Raw genomic sequence first — 22,950 nt, forward strand, 5'->3', positions numbered from 1 at the left:
TAGATCTTGATCCGCGCAACCGCGCGGATGTTTTTTCGGTTTTATAAATATATATATTTATTTTAGTTCATTAGTGGTATACAATTTTAACGTTAACCATATATTTAAATGTTTATATACCTATTTCAAATAAAAAAAAATATAGTTTACATGGTGTAACAATCAATAGTTTAAAACCATCACATGTATTTGTCATTTTTTATTATATTTTTATGTTACTGTATTTGGATTTTGTTATTAAACAAATTAATATATGCATGAAACCACATATTTGAAAATTATTTTGTATCAAATTTATATTCAATTTTGACCCGCCAACCTTCAAAGTCGTATTTCCTTATAGCAATATTTTTTACGTTTATTCATTTTAAAAATATATTCTTTATATATACAAAAAATCTAAGTTATATCAATTTTTATACATGTATCATATAGTTTGCGAATGTTAAGTGGTTATGTCATCATATTATATTTTTAGTATAAATATTTTATATTTATGAAAATAAAATTATAAATTTATCAATTTAATATAATTTATCATATTTAATTCAATATAATATTTTTACTTTAACATGAATTATTATTATTATAAAATAAATAAAATAAGATATAATTTTTGTGTTTCATTTTGTAAACGATAATTAAATACATATTAATGAATAATAATAGTTCATTGCTAATTACAAAATTAGTTAAAATATTTACATAAACTTCCTGAAAGTTAAGATATTGTTAATATATTTTTCAACAGATTTGTTAGAATTATATATATATATATATAGTTAAAATGAAAAGATATCATAATTAAAATAAATATAACAATTTTTTATATTATTAGCTTTAATAAAATACATGTTAATTTTTATACATGTATTATATAGTTTGCTAATGTTAACCCCTGTTACCAACATATTATATTCTGATCCTAAATACTTCTGAAAATAAAATATATAAATCTAATAATTTAATATAGTTTATCATGTTTAGTTCAATATAATAATTTTCTCTTAATATGATTGATTATGATTATATAATAGGTAAAATAAGATAAAACTTTTATTCTTCATTTTATAAAATATATTAATCTATAATAATATTTTAAAACTAATTACGAATTATAAAAAATATTTACATAGAATTTTTGAAATTAAGATCTTGTTAAATTTTTTTAAACAGATTTGTTTGATTTTAAAAAATAATTATATTTAAAATTAAAAGATATCAAAAGATATTATGACTAAAGTAGTTCAAAGATTATATATATTATTAATATTAATAAAATACATTTAATATTTTTTTAAATGGTTCAAATTAAAAAATCACACATGAAAGAAGTCATAATTTCTATTTTAATACAACTCATTATATATATATATATTGGTTAAATTATTTAAATCGGTTCAGTATTTTGAACTATACAATGGTTTATATTACTACTATGTATAATTTATTAAGGAATCAAATATGTGTTTGTTAACCAATCCGGTTTTATTTTATAGGAGTCGATTGTTATATTAGGAATGATATATTATTAAGTCATATTATTAAGTCCATTTTTTAAAATATCACACATGAATCAAGGTTGTGACTTCTGTTTTAATATATAAGATTATCCATAAAATATATCTAAGGTAATATGTTGTGAGACGAATTTTAGCTGCATATTTTGTGTGTTAGCATGAAAATTATGTGGCTAAAACATAATTTTCTGCCATGTTCGTTTGAAAGAAAAAAATTGTTATAATATTATAATTTATGATATTGTAGGCATGCATACTTTTATATGTCTCTAACTTATCAGATACTATAGGGATCTATATAACAAGATTAAGATACAATTGATAAAAGAAAATTTTGATTTAACCATGAACATTTAATTATATAATCTCTTATAAAATTCATTCCTAGTCTCCTTTTATGCATATTCAACCTTATGTTATGTTTAGATTAGCTTTGGGCATCCGGTTCTCGGTTTGGTTCCGGTTCGGTTATTTCAGATTTTTGGTTTTTTTGGGTCTAGAGGTTTAATTTTCATTAAGGTATTTAGAAATTTTGGTTCGGTTTGGTTCGGTTTGGATAACAAAGTTAAGAGCTGGCTTATATTCGTGGTAATTTTCGGCTTCCATTCGGTTTTTTGTTTTTCGGTTAAATTTGGGTTAAAAAAACAAAACCTAGATTATTTGGATTAATATCAATTTTTTGGGTTTCAGATTAAAACTCGAATAATTTAAAATATTTTGGATAAAAAGTATTCTAGTAAATTCATTTTTTGGGTATTTCAACTTATAAATAATATTTGTAAATTATTTGATCATTTCAAAATTAATATTGTTAATATATATAAATATATAAACTATATTATAGAAATTTTACCCATCCGTTTCTCGGTTCTGTTCTATTTTTTTTTGTTCTAGTGATATAAGATCCACTAGTATAATTGATATGATCCAAATCCAAACCTTGTTTTGTGGTTCGGTTCTTCGGTTCCAGATAAATATGTCCATGCCTAATCTAGATTATTATTAGTACTTACTGGTCAATCTTGTTTTGTGCAGCCAGATTTTTTTGGTGGTAATCACATCAAATAAATAAAATAACTGTAGAATAATCTCTTAAGAATCTTTGAATAATTTCAAATTCTTCGAGCATCTTTACAGGATTTCTTCTGAACCTCTATCCCTTCCTTTGAAGATTTGTATATAAACCCTCAATCACATCTCAAATCTTCATACAGTTTTCGTTTGAACCTTTCTCACTTTTTCCACTAAGTTCGAGTCGATTTCTACTAGTAAAGCTTACTTTTGTTTTTGTTTGCGGAAGGTCCTATGTCGAATTGGTAACAAATCTGTGGAATTTTCAGTCTTCATGCAAATTTCGCATGATAGAAAAAGGATGGGTCCAATATAGATCCATAGGTAACCTTGATCAACATGTTACTGATCATTAAACTATCGTCAATAAGTTACCTTGCTTTTGTTTTTGATGCTAAGAACGTATAAAAAACGTTATCCCATTTCTAAAAATGGTTAATGGCTTTCTCGATCCCATTTCTGCGTTCTTTTGCCTTTTTTTTTTTATGTTTGGTAAGTTCTCTTTTCAATTTGGGTGTGAAGTTGACGAACTTGAGTATTTTCAGTTACTACATTTGTGATTTTTCATTTGTTATTTATGAACAATTTTTTAGGTTGGGGGTAGAAAGCCATTTCATTTATTAATATTTCATTTGGGTTTGTTGTAGCGTGCGTCTGATTATATATGGAGATGAACACATTTCGATAAAAAAATCACCACGGATAAGGCAGCAAACCCAAACTCAATGAGCAGATTTTTAAGATGAAATATCACCACTGCACGGGTTGGTACCTTACTTTTGCATTTAGTTACTCGTTTTCCTAGACTTTGATTCTCTTTTCAAATTTGGGTCTAAAATGGACGAAATTGTAAAAATATTCACGGACATTTGAGATACCTATTAATCATTTTCCACTTTGCTTACACCATATATCAATATTTGGGTTTGATTAGTATTATAGTATGTAGGTTTGTTGTAGCGTTGCGATTAACCGTGGAGATGAGCAAGCATTTCTTTAATAAAATTTTGGCGATCTCATCACGGATAAAGCAACATGCTGGAACTCAATGACCATATGTGTACACGAAATGTTTTATATGGTATAATCGATGAACGGTTTATGTCAAAACTTCTTTGTGTCGATTTAGATTTGGATCACGTTTGAGATTGTTTTTACTGAAAGAAAATATGGGAATTTAATTATATTTGGTCGAATAGATACCTTTTGTTTTTCTTTAAGTCGAATGCAAACAATGGCATCGGTACCGTTTTCCCTTCTTTTTTGTTAGTACGTAGTTTGGTATTTTCAAATTATATATGTACGTCTCTTTTGTTTTGGTTATATTTGTAGTAGAATTTTAGGGTCAGTTGTTGAATGAATGTAGTTCTTGGATTGCGGAGGAAATCAAAGAAAGGTTGTGATATCTCAGGCCTTTATAATTTTATTAAGAGTTGTTTGTTCACTTTACGGCAAAGATCCCGCCCAGAGTGTCTTTTTAAGATCAGTCGCACAAAAAATCGCATATTTGGTTTGTTTTGGTCGTTTATCTTTTGCTTATACTGTTTTATCTTTAATTTATATTTTCGCAGATGCAAAGAATGGAATGGGCAAATTTAATCAAAAAGAAAAGAGTTTGGTGACTACATTTAAAAGGTATGAGCTTACCACGACCATATGTTAGTTAAATACTGAAACCACTGACAAAAAAACAAGTTATTATTCAAATGTAAATAAAGCAAACTGATTGTTAACACGCATCACAAGCAATCCCTAGAAAAAAAGGAATCAACTAGAATGTATATAAAATTCTAAACCCTAGAAAAGTATATAAAACGCTAGAAAAAGGCAAGCTACACAAGCAACTACAAAAAAGAAGAAGAGAAAGCAAGGCATCAGCTGGAATGTATATAGAACTCTAAACTCTAAAAGTAATATATAATATCAATAATAAACTATAATGTCGGACTTCATTTCCTTATTTGTAAGTCGTTTTCATGCTTGGTCCGTGTCTTGATCCATCTTATCCATTCTTGCAGATCCCGTTCCTGGATTAGTTTCAGGAAACCTATTCTCATTTGCTAGGTTAGCATGTTGCTGTTCATGGAATAATTGTTGTCGAGGTAAATCCACCAATTGTATATTTTCTTTCTGTATATGACACACACACACAAAAGAGCACTAAAGATATGAATTTGCATAATGTCTATTAGAGAATAATGACAATTCTAAGAAATATAAGCCGGTGTCACCTGATCAAGAAAGGGATTATGTGTGAGAGATGAAGGAAGTGAAGGTATATGCATCATGGATGGCTCATGAACGTACATCGGCTCTTGTTGATTGGCTGACACCTGATCATCGTTGAAACGCATTGTAGTCGCTATCACCGACTCCTCTAAGGGGAACAGATTTATCTGGTCCGGGATTTGCGTGAACCAGTCAGTGATCAAGTTCCTAACTCCATCGTCCTCGTCCTCCTCGTAATAAACCAATCTTTCTTCTATGCTCTGATCATTGCATGGGAACTCTGAGATTTGATGAGAAGTGTGATGTTGGTGAGTCGTCACTAGATTTCTACTGGAAGACGCAACAGAGAGTCTATCATAATGATTTCCAGGAGGTGATGACACGCGTTGCGTCATGAGATTAAGGTTTGTGTTGTGCTGTTGAAAATAAGACGGTTGAGGAATGTTGTTGACATGATGTGTTGGAAACTGGACATTTAGTCCTCTGTAGAGCTCGTTTGATATTTCTCCACTAGACATTCCTCGTTCTTGTGGAGTAATTAACGGTAGACTTCTCTCGTCGCTTTTGTTTTGGTCATTCTTCTTCTTCAGACCCATCCGGAATTTCTGTACACCCAATTTGAAGGAAAGAAATATTAATGCAGTACATATGTAAAAAAACAATAAGGATTATTTTCGACTTAGTTTATTTTATTACTATTCTCTTATTATGCTATTTTGATTGTGTTTAGTTCCATTAATCCGATCTAGCTATATTCACTAACTCGATGAACTCGCTTAGTTCTTGTTGTTTGGACGGTTAGGAGATTCTTGGTCTAAAGATCCCTACATCTTCTTAGGCAAAGGCATCAACCAAACTCGCTTAATTACGGGAAGGTAGAAAACTTTCTGTAGTTTGTATCTTTTATGATTTGTTTTATGAATCCCAACAATGTTAAACATGCACCGTTTTTTATCGAATGGTTTATCTTAAACATACAAACAAAAAGAAGTTATGGACTAAAAAAATTTCTACATCTAAACTACTATTTAATATTAAAATTACTATTTATTATTTAACTAAAAGTATTTAAATCAAAATTAAGTAAGATTTTAAAATACAAATGGACACAACAAAATGACATATAAAAACTTAGAAATGCAAATTGACACAACAAATTAGCCTCACAAATATCGTATTAAAAAAATACTATTTATTATTTCGCTTCTTATATGTAATACTTTTACAACTACTTTATTTATAAAATTATACATAAATAGTTGAATGGAATTTACAAATGAAAGTTTGAACAAAAGAATCCACCAATTGGGTAAAAATAAATAAAGCAGTTCGTGGCCATTTCATGATCATCCCGTGGCTGTTTAGCCAAAAAGTTAATTTTTGGCTAATCAAAGCTACATTATCATTGACAAAAAAAAAGCTACATTGTCATTGATTTGCACCTAATATCCCTCCAATTTAAGTGAGCAAATTTCTTTCTTTTTTCTTTTTGGAAAAAATACTAACCCAACAAGCTCTGCAAAACTGATTGTGCAGCTGAAAAGTAAGATTGATTTGGTTCGAGATTATAAAAATACCACCACTACAAGAAAACACAAGTTTTACGAGGGCAGTTTTCCTCGTGATTTCGTCGTAAAAGCAGTGTTACGAGGAATTAACGAGGAAACCCGTTTCGTCGTTATACGTTTGTCGTAACGCATATATCCTCGCTAATTCGTCGTAACGTAGCGAGGAAATAATTTCGTCGTAAAAGCGAAGAAGAATATTTCGTCGTAAAGACCACGTAAAGCTTCCACGTAAGGACGTCGCTAAATTTCCTCGTAAATACCTCGAAAGCCATTCCTCGTTAAAGCCACGTAAATAACTCGAAAGTAAATACTCGTAAAGTAAACGTAAATATCTTGATAGCTTTCCTCGTAAAGACCACGTGAATTTTCCACGTCATTTCCTTGTAAACATTTCCTCGTAAAAACCTCGTTAAGCTTCCACGTAAAGAAGTCGCAAAATAGCTACGAAATTACTTCGTTTCGTTATTTTACAGAAATAAAAAAAATTATAATTAAAAAAATTATTTAAATTATTAATAAAATTAAAATTCTAAAAAAAATCAAAACCAAAATATTTTATATATAAATAAGTTTTGAATTCATAATACAAGAACCGAAATTAAAAAGAACTAAGGGTCGTTAATCGCCCGGTAGAATTCATCACTCCTCGCCGTTACATCCGCCTCGGCATGTGAGTCGTCGGTTGGTGACTACCTGGCTCACCGAACATCTATCTGTAATGGGCAGTAAGTCTACCTTTTCGAACCTGAGAAAAAAATTTAATTTTTTAAATTTCCGTCAACAGTATATTTTTCAACATTATCCACCTAATCAACACTAAATAACATAAGATCCGTAAAATTATCTAAATTCCCTATACTAACCACCTAATCTACCTAAACTAACCAAATTAGAGAGGAATTAGAGAGGCTTACCATTGCAACGAAACAGGGAGGAAGTGGAGAGGAAGTGGAGAGGAAGTAGAGAGGAAAGAAAGAGTGAGCGCTCGGGGTGTATATATAAGATTACATTCTGTCGCAAATTCCTCGTAATTTTACGACGAATTACAGAGGCCCGTGTTTTTTTTTACGACGAAACAGCGAGAGATTACAAAGGCCCGCGTTTTATTATACGAGGAAGTTACGAGGAATTACAAAGGCCCGTGTTTTTTAGGTACGAGGACGTTACGACGATTTTGCTTACGTGGAATTACCGAGGAAAGCTTCCCTATAAATATACCCGTAACTCTCCTTCTCAACCCACACCCAAACTCCCAAATCACACCCTATCTCACTTCATACTCTCAAATCCAATCCTATTCAAATTATAAAAATTTGAAAAAAAAGGAAGAGAAGAAGATATTGGAATTTATGTTGGTGAGACTTAAGTAATATAATTGCTGGAAGTCTTGCCACATGTAAATCCAGTATATTTCTTCTTTTTCTTTTTTTTTCTAGTTTTTACGGTACGAGGTGTTTACGACGATTTTGGTTACGAGGTGTTTACGACGATTCCGTCCTACGTGGAATTAAAGTGGGCCGCGTTCATCATTTACTTTACGTGGTATTTACGACGAATCTCTCCTACGTGGTATTTACGACGAATCTGTCCTACGTGGTATTTACGACGAATCTGTCCTACGTGGTATTTACGACGAATCTGTCCTACGTGGTATTTACGACGAATCTGTCCTACGTGGTATTTACGAGGAATTCGTCGTAAGTTCGACGTTAACATACGAGGAATTAACGAGTATTCCATTTAAATCCCTAAAACCCGAAACCCGAAACCCCAAACCCCATATTCCTTATCTTCTACTTTATATATTCCAAACCATATCTTTATTTTCATTCCAAACCACAATTCCTTATTTTCATTCACTCAGAGAGTCTTACGTGGAATTAGCGTGCCCCGCTTTCTTTATTTTTTTAATTTCGTCGTAAACTCCTCGTGGCCTTACGACAACCTTACGACGATTTTGGCTTGCGTGGAATTAGCGTGCCCCGCTTTCTTTATTTTTTTTAATTTCGTCGTAAACTCCTCGTGGCCTTACGAGAACCTTACGACGATTTTGGCTTACGAGGAATTAACGAGTATTACGTATAAATCCCTAAAATCCAAAACTCCAAACCCCATCTTCCTTATCTTCTACTTCATATATTCCAAACCCCAAACCCATCTACCCTTGAACCTCAATCTATTCTTAAAACAAACTACATAAAATCAAATACATCAATCGGATACATCAACATTCTCGTCATCACTAGAAACATCATTATTTTCATTAAACTCGTCTTCAACAGCTTCGTCTGTGGCATCGTCGATAAGATCTTCGTACTCGTGATTACGCGGATCAATGAGAAGGATGTCATCAATTTCTTGTTCAGGTTCCTCGACTTCATTTATCTGTTCTTCTTGCAATGGTGGTTCTTCTCCACTGATAATTCGTCCTCGAGGTGTAACTTTGATCACAGCTAACCAATTTATACTCGAATCTCTCATTCGAGGGTATGGAAGGAAGCTAACTTGGTCTGCTTGTGAAGCTAAGATGAAAGGCTCGAATTTGTTGTACCTTCGTCCACCGTTGACATCAACTACACCGAATTTGTTAGACCGAACACCTCTGTTGACGACGGAATCGAACCATTCACATTTGAAGAGGACGCATTTCAGCTTCAATATCCCTGGAAATTCGACTTCAATAATCTCCGTCAAGATCCCGTAGAAATCTATTTCCCCTTTCACACATATTCCATAGTTACTGGTCGTCCGCTGTCTACCATACTCATATGTGTGAAAAGTATAGCCTCGTGTGAAATTACGACGAAAATTAATTGGATGGCCAAAAAAAACGTGAGCTACCTACCAAGTTGGTGGATTCAAAATTTCCTCGTTAAGTACACGTAAAGTATTTCGTCGTAAAGAACTCGCGAAGTTTACGTGGTATTTACAAGGAAATAGTGTTTCCTCGTAAAAGCCACGTTAATTTACATCGTCTTTACGACGAAATTGTTTTGTCGTTACCTTACGACGAAATAACGATGCTTCTCTTTTTCCACGTACTTTCCTCGTAAAATCAACGTACTTTTACGAGGATTATTTTTCCTCGTTAATTATCCTCGTTAAACTTACGTTTTGTTGTAGTGCACACTAAAAAAAACTTTATAAGAAAATAATTTATTTCAGCATTTTGAGAGGAAAAACTCTTCTAACGAAAAACAACATAACAATTTAGAGTTTATATACATTCTCGTTGATTCCTCATAGGGATTTCCCCTCACTTACGGGAAGGCATCACAATATCGACTAAATACGGAAAATCCTTTATAGTTTTTAGAAACTTAGTGGATCAGATTATAAAATGATATATCAAAGAAGTGTTTCACATTTTGACAAAAAGAGGCATGAGAATGTATATATATAGGTTTACCGTACGTATTCAATACTTGATCTAGATGAATGTGTTTTCCTTTGTAAATGACTAACTTAATGGGTGCGTCAATTTGTGATCAGCAAAATTATTATAAATGGTATAAAAGAGGTCCAAATAAAATTTGTGTCTTAAGCAGTACATATATATATGTGACTTCGTGATTTTTGCTTTCACAAGGTATAACTAAAAACTAAAGAGCATGGCTTAATTTTTTTGGTGAAGTACAAACCAAAACAATAGAGGTCATCACACAGATATGTAACATCAATTTTTGGTATATGATAAAAAGTTTAATAGAATTGATTTGGCTACGAACATCACCAAAATGCATTTACATTTGAGTTGGAATAGTGTAAGGTGACCTAACGGAAAATGATTCGCTATATGATGTGAGTTAAGATAAAAAGCACATAGAAATATCATGTTGTGATTGTATGGTCAGTAAACAAGACTTTCAAGCTTTCAAAAAATTAATGCATCTTCCATCACACGAAATGGGGTCAACATGCCGAGTAAACGACTCTAGGAGGCTTATTAGTCATGGGCAGACAGGATGTTACAAGTGGTATAATAGCCAAACCTAGACGACTGTGGAGTCATGTGTAAGTTCACACTAACATGAGTGACGAACCTGAGGTGTAACGTGGTCGTTGCGCTATCTGAAATAGAGGGAATTATAACATTTCAGTTTGTGGTATATGGTGAAAAGCTTAATAAAATTTATTTGGCTATTTATGTTACCAAAGTGCATTTACCTTTTCGGTCACCCTTGGAAAAAACTCCAAAGTTAAACGTGCTTGAACTGGAGTAGTGGAAGGATGTGTGACTTTATCAAGTAGTGATTTGCGATATTGTGTGAGTAAGATCAAAACGAGGAGAAATATCGTGTGGTGATTGCAGTGTCAGTAAACAAAACTTTTGAACCTACAAAAAATTAACGCAGTATCCATCGTACGGAATGGAGCTCATGAGCCAAGTGAGCGTCCGTAGAAACGCATTAACCGTGGGAAGTCAGAAATTTACAAGATCACCTGAGATCTAAGATATGAGTGCTTGGTTATCAAGATCTACATGATTTTAATGTGTTCCTCCTTGCTAAGAAATTGTGAAGACTTATACAGTTCTCTTCTATATACTTGTTTGAGTTCTCATGGGATGGGATGATACTATAATTTTTCCTACCCACCGGAAGATCAAGAGTGTAAAGCCACTATTAAATATGGGGTTACAAAAAACCATTGGATCAAATCTAAACTGTAAGGTTTAGACCAAACTTGGGTCCCTGATATGATAACCCATCCACCAAACACTTTAGACAATGTTATCTATGGCATCTCCAACTTTTTTTCATTTCCTTATAGATGTGATACCAACGATGAGATCTTCCTTTTTACCAGAATTTTTCAACAAGAGTATATATCATTAATCCTCGCATTGAGATCTAGTCTTACTTAGGGTTCGACTGGTGACCATTTTGAAAACAAGAGGAACGAATAGAAATTGAACGTAAAAGAAAAAAATTGCAGGAATGAAAATGAATGGTTTTTTCTAGGCATGCGACTTCGGTTTTCCGAAACCGAACTGAACCGAACCGTCGGTTTTCGGTTAACCGAAGTTTTTAAAAACAATTCCGAAATAAACCGAATGAAATTTCGATTCGGTTCGGTTATCGGTTTATTTTGGTTTTCAATTTTATTTCCGAAAATAACCGAATTTTGAAATTTTTGGTTAATTTTGTTATAATTTTTCCAAAATATTTGGATATTTTCGGTTAAATTCGGTTATTTCGGTTAAATTCGGTTATTTTTGGGTTATTCGGTTATTTTCGGTTCGAATTTTCGGTTATTTTCCGGATATTTTTGGTTTTTAAATTTTTTAACCAAACCGAAAACCGAATTAATTTTCAAAACCATACCGAATTAAACCAAATTGAAAACCGAACCGAACCGAAAACCGAAAAAATTGGTTCGGTCCGGTTCGGCCCATTCGGTTCGGACAAAAATCCCAGGCCTAGTTTTTCCTTCTCAAATTTAACAAGAAATATTTTTGTTCTTTATTTCTCTACAAAAAAATGGTAGGGAATGAGAAGAAAAAATTATTCCTTGTGAATAGTGATATTTTTTAGGAACGTTAGGGAATGCATTATTAACCGCCGTTTCCTGACTACCATTCATACCCTTAGTACTTGGATGTAATACGTGGAACCATAAAAAAAAGATGCTACTCATTTTAATTTGGAAATGGGTTCTTAAGAACAACAATTTTACAACAAGATTGAGAGCATGTTATAAAATCGAGTATCACATACCTATTAAGTCATTTGTGGAAAATTCTAGCTCATGGGAAATTAAAACACTTTATGAGGCAGGTATTTTCATGATGTGTAGCGATGTGTGAGCGATTTATACATAGACAACTGTGCTTTGATAGGAGTTGTCCTAAATCTAGTGGCTTAGATGAATTCACAAATCATTTTATTTTTAATGTCTTTCATCACCGCAAGTTAAGCTTTATTTGGCAAGGAAAAAAGAATCAAAAGCAATAAACGTTTAGAGTTACTCGAAATCGACCAATGAACAACAAACAAAACAGAATCAAACTCGGGTAAGAATTACTAGAAATCGATCAAGGAAACACGAATCAAAAGCAGGGAAACAAGAATCAAACTCTGGTTAAAGAGTTACTAGAAATTGGCCAATGAAACAAGAATCAAAAACAAGGAAATCAAACAAGAACCAAACTAGGGTTCAAAAATTACATAGATCTAATTCGAGACTACTCTGATGAAGGATACATTAAGCTTCGAATCCAATTAACTTGATTATGCAATTCCAGTTTGTAAACTGCTTGATTTTGGAGTTCAGGTTTATAAATTGAAAATATCTTCTTCTGAATTGTGTGTCACAAGTGGAAACGAAACAAAGAGAAGAGTAATTGGTGCATTGGGTAAGGGGAAATGTAATACATAGGCTAGTGCTGCTATAAAAGTTTGGTTCCACTAAAATCAGATTGGGTTTCGGGGTGGACATAAATCCGAACCAAGACCCGTGGTTATCTATAAACAAACCCAGTAGGGTAAAATCTCCTTCGATCCAAACCACTTTTTTTGTTGATTTTGGTCCTAGTCTTTGGATCCGGGTAAAATGTCTAGACCTATAATATATGACCATTTTGGATTTTTCCAAGTACATATATTTATAAAAATATAGCTTTTCTATTTTGGAGAAAAAAATTACTATAGAACCACAAATTAAAACATTCATTGGATCATTTGGTACATTTATAAAGCAAAAACCGAAAAAGTCTTCAACAAGAAAAAATCTATTTTTTTTGTGTACACAGTTTAATTAGCTTCTCTTGAAGTGGAAAGCTATAGGGTCACAAATCTAAAAGAGGATGAGGGTAAAACAGAAGTTCTTTTCGACCAATTAGTTGTTTCAGTTTAGTACTTGAACCCATCTTGCTAAGTTGATTCTTAATGAATTGATCATGACTAGGTTAGTGGCGTAGGGATGAGCCATATGGATCAAAGGAGTGGAATATTATGGATCAAAGGAGTGGAATATTTTGTACTTCTAGGATCCGCACAAACTTATGGTCTCTTCGTACTGAGATGGAAAGTTTGATATGAGGAATGTCAAGTCTACATGACAAACAAATCTCCTTAATTCGATTCGAGACAAACTTTATGATTTGCTGGAAATAACCAAAAACCTGGTGGATTCGCTGACTTTTTTTCCAGAGTTAATATTTTCTATATTTTACATAATTGTTCTCATTTGTTTAATTTAAATGTATTCTTCAGATTCTTAATGAACATATGTGTAACATCTTGATTTCTGGTATTTGTGGAAAAGTTTAAAAGAATTGATTTTGCTATCTATATCACCAAAGTGTGCTTACCTTTTCCGGTACATATCTGTTTAGAACTCTAAAGTTAACCGTGCTTGAGCTGGAATAGTGAAAAGATTGGTGACATATCAAAAAATGATTTGCGATATCGTGCAAGTGAAGCCAAAGCACGGAAAAATTTTATGTGGTGATTGCAGGGTCAATAAACAATGATTTTGAGACTCCGAAAAATTAACGCACCGCCCGTCAGAAGGGATGGGGGTCCACGTGCCAAGTGAGGAGACATGAGTGGTATCAAAGCCATTTTAGCTATCTCGGTTCTGACGGGAGGCGTCTTGAGACATGTCATGATGCACAACGGGGGTGTTGCGCTTTGTGAGTGAGGATGAATTGTAACATCATAATTTTTGGTATATGTGTAAAGACATAAGAGAATTGATTTGACAACCTATGTTATCAAAGTGTCGCTTACCTTAATCGACACACATCCATTTAGAACTCCAGAGTTAAGTGTGCTTGAGCTAGAATACTGAAAGGGTGGGTGACCTATCAAAAAGTAATTTGCGATATCGTGCGAGTGAGACCAAAGCACAGAAAAATGTTATGTGGTGATTGCAGAATCAATAAACAATAATTTCGAGCCTCCGAAAAATTAATGCACCGTCCATCAGACGGGATGGAGGAGTCCACATGCCGAGAGAGAGGGCATGGTGGCCCAGTAACTGTGGACAGTCGGAACGTTACAATATGCAGATAAAGTCTACAATGACATATGATACTATAAAATGGTTAGAGTACATAATATATCGATGTTATTTATAGTTTATTGTCACAAAACACGAAAAAATGTTACGTGGTAATTGCATGATCAATAAACAATGATTTTGAGCTTTCAAAAATTTAATGCATTGTCCATTAGACGGGATGGAGTCCACAAGCCGAATGAGAGGGCGTAATGGCCCAGTAACCATAAACTGTCGGGGACGTTACAATATACGTTACAATATGCAGATTAAAGTCTACGGTCACATATGATGCTATAAAATGGTTAGAGTACGAAATATATCAATGCTATTTATAGTTTCTGCTTACAATATTTTTAATCTAATTAAAGATTTGTAGGTGAGGTTCACGAAAACTTATGCAAAAGGTAAAAGCCACTATTATAAAAGTTTTGCATCCACTAGGATATCTTTTATATTTCAAGTCTGAATCCATATCTTAATATCCAAGGTGCAATTTTTTGAGGTAATCCTATATTCACAAAGTTGGGCTTTCTGAAAATCTAACAAAGCACCGCCGTGGTGGTAGTATAAGAAGAAACGATACCTGGAGATGGCTGGCTACGTTTTCTCGGGTGAGGCTACTAACATTCATCCTCTCCAAAATTTTCTTGGGAACAACATCTGCATGAATTCACATAGTTCAAATAGATATATTTAAAAAATATTTTAACATGTGAGTGTTTTAAAAATTTTAGCATAATAATAAACATATATTTTGATGAAATTTTTCTATCGTATATTATCATACTGGTTTTTTAATTAGAATATATAAACTAATAAGTATTCCTAAGAAAATTATGTTTGTACGTGCGAACAAGACATTTTGTATATATATATATATATGCATATATAGAATAAATCTAAGATGACAAACCCGAGTAACTATGAACCCTAATGTACGTGACTCACCATTGTTGCCAAGGGAATTCACTGCATCCAAAAACTTGCCGTTAAGATAATCATCCCACACCACTCGCCTTTTCTTGGTGGCGGAATCACGATTATGATCTGGATCCTCGTCTGTTTGTAACATGTTTCTTTTTCTCCTGTTAGGGCTTCTTATGGTGGAATCTCCCACAGAGGATGACTTCTCAGCTGCTGCTTTCTCTTCTGCCTCTTCGGCAACCGTGATACCCCTTAGTTCCATCTTCTTTACCAAGTATTTATAAATCAAACGTAGATCTTCTGGTCTTATCGGTTTTATGAGATAGTCACATGCACCGTTCCTCATCCATTTGGTCACAGATTCTCTTGAATCGTCTTGGGATGTTACTGGAAAAAAAGTGTGTTTAATTGTTATGTTTTTTAATCAAAAAAATCAATGTACACAAACTTTAAAATTATATGCTTACTAATGATTGGAATATCTATTTCAGATCGAATTTCCGAGATTAACCGGAATATTTTCCCCTCTAGATTGTGTGCTTCGATTATAGCAATGTCGAACATATTTCTATGGTTGCAGAGTAGATACATAGCTCTTTCCTCTTCGTGGCATGTAGTCACTGCAAAAATACACAGATCTATAAGATTATAATATCAATTAGGTCAACTTTAGAAATACTGAAATTAATAAAAAACACATTGGAAATTATATATGAACTTTATCATCATCACTTGATCTGTTTTAAAACTCCAAAAACAACTCAATCAAAATAGCTACCTTCGTATTGAAACTCTTCGAGATGTTTCTCCAATATTTGAAGATATAGTCGATCTTCATCAAACAATAGCACCCGCAAACCCTCAGGAAAGTTGCCAGAAAACATATCGCGAGAGTTTGGTAAATCTCTATCTGGACCACCACTTTCGTCACCACTAGGTTTCCATTTCTGAAGCATTCTTATTGACGGCTACAGGAAAAAGCTGCGTGTTTTTATGATGTAGTCATGTAAATCCGCCAAAGATGTTTTGCTTACCCCCTTTAAAACAATAAAATTCTGATATTTATCTCAAACTTTTATGGGGAATTGCACTGTATGACGTCCAATAACCGCATAATTCACTCGATGGCTACTTTCCCTAACTCACCGATATATGACTCACCTTTTATAAAATATTGCCGTTTTGCCCTCCTTATTTACCGGGAGTAACGGGCAAAAAATAAAGATTAAGTAAAAATTTAAACTGTTCACTCAACTGTCGTGGCGAATCACTAACCCTTAATTTCCTTTTTTACTTTACCATTCCTATCTCTCTAAACTAAGCACTATTCTTCTCTTTCATCACCACCGGAAATTGACAGCGTCTTTTCCCTGACTTTAAACTGCTCGTCGCCGCGATACTACTTCACGGACTGACGAATCGGAACAGGGAAAGCATTCTTCAGTTCTTATTCCGGCAAGGGAGACTCCGGTACTCTTGTAAGTTCGAAATTACTTTTCTATTTTCTTGAAATTTTCAGTTACTCCGACCGGATTTGAGTCTTGTTGTCCGTTTCTTTGTTCTTTTCAACTTCAAGAGAGATTTAATTGTTCATTTCTTTTCTGTACTGTATCGATTTACTGGTCTCTCCACGTGGTAGTTCATTCGAAGAAAGAAACAAAAATGGAGTCCGTGCCTTCGTTTGGAATGTTGTAACGGTGATTTCTGTGTCGTCGCTTTCGGTTATCTTGTTATTTCGTTTTCAACCGGCATTATCTGAACACGAAAAATAGATTTTGAATATTAAAGTGGTGTCATTGTCAATCCGGGATTTAGTCTATTTCATAGATATAATCGTACTAGACCATTTATGTTTTGTAGTTACAATATAGTCTGTGAATAACATAGTGAGTCTGTGTGCTATTCCATTTACTGGGAATTTTGATTTTTGTTTACGTTTGCAGTCTATTCTACTTCATATTTGTGCAGACTATTATATTCCTGTCTCTGTCAATCTAACTGGTTGCCTTGTTTTCATGGTTGGCAGTGCCAAAATGGACGAATTAGGGCTTCCTCTGAGAATGTTTGAGGCGGGTTCCGAACCATCAGGGCGGAAACGGGTTAATAACTACTTCAACCTACGGTGGATTGACCTCATAAAGAATGCACTAGAGGAAGAGGACTTGGAAATGTTGAATCAGTCGCAGTTCCGGAGAGTTTTGCAGATGGGGTCGCATACTTTCTCAGTAATGTTCCTCCATTACTGCCTCTCACGCCAGTTGGTCACTGCAAAAGAGTTTGAACTTTGGTGGATCTTCGTTGGTAAGCCGATACGGTATGCCATACAAGACTTTGCTATGGTGACCGGACTAAACTGTGGCGACGGAGTTGGACTAGCTGGAGAACCCCCCGAGAAAGGTATCGGGCGAGGAAAGGCGTCCGGTAAAGGGAAATCGTCTATGTCAATATGGGATGATTTATTTCGTGGGGAGGAGAAGCCCACACCTGGATGGATCATGGAGCGGCTTGTGAGGGGTAAAAAATACAAGGATCGGTTAACGCGTTTGCGGCTTTCGTTGTTGGTTTTGGTGGAAGGAATTCTGTGTCCAACATGTGGGACAACAAATATCAGACCCGAAATAGTGAGCATGCTTGGTGATCTTGACGCTTTCCTGAAGTATCCATGGGGCAGGGAGTCATTTTTACTGACGGTTAGAAGTACAAAAGCAAGATCTGCAGTAAATTATGTGAAGGATACAATGGCCCTTCAAGGGTTTACTCATGCGATGGTATTGGTGACTGTCACTGCATGTCCTTCTATCATTATTAAGACTGGCGGTGCGGATCCTCTAGCAGATTCCAACTTGTCCAGCGAAGAGATTATCAGGAGAGTTGTTGAAAGAAAGGTGGTAGTCAACATTGTCTCGGCCAAGTCGGTTGATCAACTGGGACAGGTTAGTCAGCGTAGTTGTCTATTTTATACAAATAACTTTCCATATATCAATCTATACCATACTATTTCGATTACAAAGACATACCCCTGTTTTTATTTGACCAGACTACTTACTTATTATTTCATGCCTTTCACTGTCCTGTATTTGTGTTGCAGGCATATGTACGGTCTTTGATTAGCACAGGTGAAGTGGGTGAGGATCTTTATCGTGGGTTGGGAGATAAGGAAGATACGAGTGTTGATACCATGGTTGCTTTAATTGAGGATGATTACCCATTTGAGCATAACACTTGGTCAGGTGGTGTGAAAGCGGATGATGTTAAAGTGAAGAAGGGTCATGCACAAACGTCGGAGTCAAGTGATGAAAATGTTCCTGACCCGGTTGAAAAGGATAATGCTCATCGTGGTGGCGTAGAGAGTGGTGGTTACGCTGGAGATCCGAGAGGGCAATCATCAGCTAACCCCTCGGGTGCCCCGCATGGTGGTGAGAGTTTCCATGTTGATGTCGAAACACTACTTAGGCGTGCAGCTGAGGTTTACGAGGATAAGGTAATTGCAATGTTTGAGGGTTATATTCTGAGCTTGAAGGGACATTTTGATTCTGAAGTGGGAGGCCTTCGAACCGACTTACAAGCAGCTACCACCTCGATTGCCCATTTGGAAACTACGGTCACAGGGGCGTTTGATAAGATCAATCAGTTACTTAAGTCTGGGCCTAGCGGTGCGGATATGGGAGCAACGTATGGGTTTAGTCCTGCGAGACATTCGTCACCATTCCGAGGTCAGAATGATGATTTCAACTATACAGAGGCTAATCCCGATCGACACACTACACATAGTGGTGTTCCACAGGTAAATCTCAGTACAATGAAATTATTATTCTATAGTATGTCATTCCATTATATTGCCAGACTATTCCATAGCATTCTAATTGTTTGAATTTTTCTCTAGTCAACACCGCGAGATGGAGAGGATGTTGCGGCAACAGAGACTGCCTCGGGTGGTTTGGGACAGAATCTGGATGAAGGGGAAATGGGTGAAGGACTACCTACGGGTAAACAGACCGAGTCAACTCATGGAGCCGAATTAAGAGCGGAGACAGGGGTCCATCATGGGGGAGATGCTGACATTGGAAACGTGGAGGTGGGCGAGCAGGGGGGAGATGCTGACAGTGGACATGACCCCATAAACGTGGAGGTTTGTCCTTTAAATTATGTTGTGTATTATAACATTCTATGCAGCTGATGGAAGTAGACCCTTTCCATACTATTTTAATTTAACACTGACATTACCATACTATTTTAATTTAGAATCCCTCGTCTTCAGTAAACGTCGCAGCGCCTGACAATTCTGATGCCGCCAATCCTCCTTCTCGAGTTGATGTGGTAAGAATGAGTAGAAACCTGATAAGCACTCAAATTGTCGGCTTTGTCTTAATAATATAATAAGGTATATTGGCTCAGTTAATTGAAAAATGTGGTTAATCTATATAGGACGAAGTGAATGTATCATCGGAACGCCGCGTTGATGACCCAGTGTCTGGCGTCGTTAATAAAATAGTATCGGAAGCGGGCATTGATAAAGTAAGTTCTGTAGTCTATATTTCCATTTATAAATCTATATACCTACTCTATTTGTTAATGGATTCTATTCTATGTCTATATTGGTAGAACCCGGTCCGACCCTCCGCTGGTTCTGGAAATGATGTACCTCAGACATCATCAGATGTCAATCCGGAGAAAGTGGGTCTTGATGGTGTCCATGACGATCGTGGTAACGCTACTGTTGCGAATAAGGGTGAGGATGCGGATGAAGATGATGTTACAATTACTAAAGTTCAGGTATAATGCTTGACCTTCTTCCCAGCTCAAATGTAAAGTGTGTTTGCAGAGGTGATAAGTTTATGTTTATAGGCTGGAGATAAGAACACTGATGCAGCCGGTGGTCAAGCTGATGGTGGCAGACGTTTTAGTAGACGTACGCATATAAGTACGAAACGCTACACTCCTCCTGCACCCCCCGTCCGTAAGAAAGATGGAAATAAGAAAGTGGCGCGTCAAACTGATGATAATCCTGCACCTCCTAAACGGGGTAAAAAGGTGGCGGCTGAGCCAAGTAACCCAAAGCCTCGTCGTCAAGAAAAACACACCTTCATAGGTGGCTTCTCCCCATTTACTCCGCCAACCCCAGCTGCAAGAGAGGCCTTCATGAAGACAATGGCGGAGGCAAAGTAAGTTGACAGAATACTCTGGATACTATTCCATTTAAAAACTATATACTCCATATGATATAATATGGTATAGTCAGGAAATATTGAACTAACGGTATTACCACTTTCCTTCAGATCAAATGCGCCATCCCTCGGGTCAATCAGTTCCGTTGCTTCTTTGGATGATCTGTTCAATTGCACCGGTGTTTGTTCGTATGAGGTAAGTTATAAATCTCACTCCTTTGCATAAATTATGTTTCTTTGTTTTCCTTCTTATTTATGTCTATTTTGTAGGCTGTGGATCGTGTTGTAGGTTGGATAAGAAAGAGGCGTGACAGCAATCCATCTTCAAAATTTGACTTCATCCCTCCAACTTTCTTTATCGATCTGATCCGAAGTTATCCTGCTTTTGAAGCCATGCAAGATAAGTCCGCCTTCACTTTCCCGGTGTCTCTGCGCAGTCAGTTCATGCACCGGCCACAGTGGTTTACGCAAGTAGACTTTCTCTACAGTCTGATTCTGGTTAAAGACAGACACTGGGTTGGTATGATCGTAGATTTGCCTATGTGGGCCATCTATGTGGTGGACGCGAACCAGACATGTCCTCCTATTTCAGTGTTGAAAGATGTCGTCAACCCGATATCGATTATGATGCCGCACATGGTATCGAGGTTCTGTCTAACTTCTCGAGCTCGTGAGTTGAATTACCTTCCGTTCCCCATATCTCGCTTAGACATACCAGTTCTACTTGAACATCCAGGTACTAATCGCCTCTAATTTAAATTTCTGGTTTACCGGACGGCACTATTCCATACGCTTATCGTACTATACTTTCTGAGGCAACTAGTTTACCATTCCACGCAGTATTTATAGTAATCCTTTTCCTGTTGTTAGGGTACGCCGCGGTTGTGGCACTGATCATGTTAGAAATTGCTGCCGTGGGGAAGCCTTTGCTTGATCTGGCTCTGACTGATGAGGAGGTCCGTATTGCAGCGGAGAACTATGCGATCTCTACCCTGTGTATGTTTAAGGTGGTCACCCCTAATCCTGCAGTTTAGTCGTTCTCAGAACTGTACTACTTTATGTTCATTCCTGTTTGATGTAATCCACATTCTGTTGCTGAATTCCCTCCCTCCTACCTCTTTATGTTTTACTCTGTAATCCTTTGTTTCTTCAGACTAACAAACGATGATTTCTTATGTTTAATTTATGATGTACTCAGTCCCGGGTTTCTTTATTCCATCCAATTAACATAGTATATTTTCGGGAGTTAGTGTTTACCCTTTAGAGTACTGATAGTACAACATGTGGAAGGAATGATATGCTCAGTCACTCTCTCTTAAGTCATACCCAAGTTTATGTTCATCTACAAAATCCAATGTGAACTAAACACATTCCATCTATGTTCCATACTGTTTTGTCAATCTTCCGGTACTAACTATTCTATATTTGACGATTGATAAATTAACAGTGGAAGGAGTAATGGTACTGTCAATATGATTAAGGGGTCGGGGAGGGTTTGGGTTTAGTTTTCAAAAATGGTGGGGTTGTTGGTGATTACGTTTGTATCATACAAGTGTGTATTGTATTGGGTTTAGGGTTTAGGGGTGGGGGGTGGGGTGGGGGGTTTGGGTTTAGTTTTCCGTACGGGTTGGTTTGTCAGATATGTGGACATAGTACATAACTGCACTATTAATATTACACCAAAATAAAGGTATACCGGTGTTCTGTACAACAACCACAACATGTCTAGAAGGGGCCTTCCTATTGGGTTTAGGGTTTATGGGGGTGGAGTGGGGTTTGGGTTTAGTTTTCCATACGTGTGTACAGGTATGGGGCTTAACTGTATAGAATTGCTTTTGTCATGGTTATTCGTTTGTCTGCTTATTTCAACTTCACCATATTAACTTTAATGTAGTATAGTCTTATACGAAATGGTATGGTACGTTAGTTCTAAGATTTTTACGTAACCGTGTGGATGTTATGTTTACTATTTCGATGGGTAAGGACATATAGGACTAATTAAAGTATGGTATTGGTAGTAACTGGTATAGTATGGTACATAAGACACACTAAATGCTTCTAAGATATGTGGACATACTACATAACTGCATTACTAATATAACACAAAAGAAAAGGTCTACCGGTGTTCCGTAGAACAACAACAACATGTCTAACCGGGGTCATTGTATTGGGTTTAGGGTTTATGGGGGTGGGGTGGGGGTTTGGGTTTACTTTTCCCTACGGGTTGGTTTGTTGTGCTGAGGTGGAAATGTTAACGTGTACAAAGGTATTGGGTTTAGTGTTGATGAAGGGTTGTTTGGGGTGTTGGGGTTGGATGTTGGATTTATGGGTCTATTTCATGTATGACGATTTATAATATCACGGTATATTGGGTAATCGTAATGTGTATAGGGTTACGGGTGTGAGGGGGGGGGGGCGGGGGTAGGGTTTAGTTTTCAGTAAGGGTGGGGGTGTTGATGAGGT

At 35.6% G+C, this 22,950-nt stretch overlaps 2 protein-coding genes across 2 annotated transcripts; one reads left to right on the top strand and one right to left on the bottom strand.

The window, feature by feature from the left end:
- Window positions 1–1,646: 1,646 nt before the first annotated feature.
- Window positions 1,647–16,278, bottom strand: LOC106352257 (two-component response regulator ARR14). The gene is made up of 6 exons (XM_048735235.1): window positions 16,101–16,278; window positions 15,790–15,942; window positions 15,347–15,709; window positions 14,982–15,058; window positions 4,823–5,425; window positions 1,647–4,721 (listed from the first exon to the last, which is right to left on the bottom strand). The coding sequence occupies exons 1-6, from the start codon at window positions 16,276–16,278 to the stop codon at window positions 4,566–4,568; spliced, it is 1,530 nt and encodes a 509-aa protein (XP_048591192.1). The 3' UTR covers window positions 1,647–4,565.
- A 1,077-nt stretch (window positions 16,279–17,355) lies between these two features.
- Window positions 17,356–21,521, top strand: LOC125610025. The gene is made up of 10 exons (XM_048781671.1): window positions 17,356–18,255; window positions 18,411–19,106; window positions 19,206–19,451; window positions 19,565–19,639; window positions 19,748–19,837; window positions 19,925–20,095; window positions 20,168–20,484; window positions 20,599–20,683; window positions 20,758–21,223; window positions 21,358–21,521. The coding sequence occupies exons 1-10, from the start codon at window positions 17,356–17,358 to the stop codon at window positions 21,519–21,521; spliced, it is 3,210 nt and encodes a 1,069-aa protein (XP_048637628.1).
- Window positions 21,522–22,950: the final 1,429 nt, after the last annotated feature.

This window comes from Brassica napus, chromosome A6, assembly GCF_020379485.1.
Source record: "Brassica napus cultivar Da-Ae chromosome A6, Da-Ae, whole genome shotgun sequence".
Lineage (NCBI taxonomy): Eukaryota > Viridiplantae > Streptophyta > Magnoliopsida > Brassicales > Brassicaceae > Brassica > Brassica napus.

Bases quoted from the DNA above. Each gene is read 5' to 3' on its own strand.
- LOC106352257 (XM_048735235.1), bottom strand. From the start codon at position 16,278: ATGCTTCAGAAATGGAAACCTAGTGGTGACGAAAGTGGTGGTCCAGAT. The intron at 15,710-15,789 runs GTAAGCATATAA...CTTTTTTTCCAG, and splicing joins AATAGATATTCCAATCATTA to TAACATCCCAAGACGATTCA. The intron at 5,426-14,981 runs GTATCGTTTCTT...TTGGGTGTACAG, and splicing joins ACGTAGCCAGCCATCTCCAG to AAATTCCGGATGGGTCTGAA.
- LOC125610025 (XM_048781671.1), top strand. From the start codon at position 17,356: ATGGACGAATTAGGGCTTCCTCTGAGAATGTTTGAGGCGGGTTCCGAA. The intron at 18,256-18,410 runs GTTAGTCAGCGT...TTTGTGTTGCAG, and splicing joins CGGTTGATCAACTGGGACAG to GCATATGTACGGTCTTTGAT. The intron at 20,485-20,598 runs GTAAGTTGACAG...ACTTTCCTTCAG, and splicing joins AAGACAATGGCGGAGGCAAA to ATCAAATGCGCCATCCCTCG.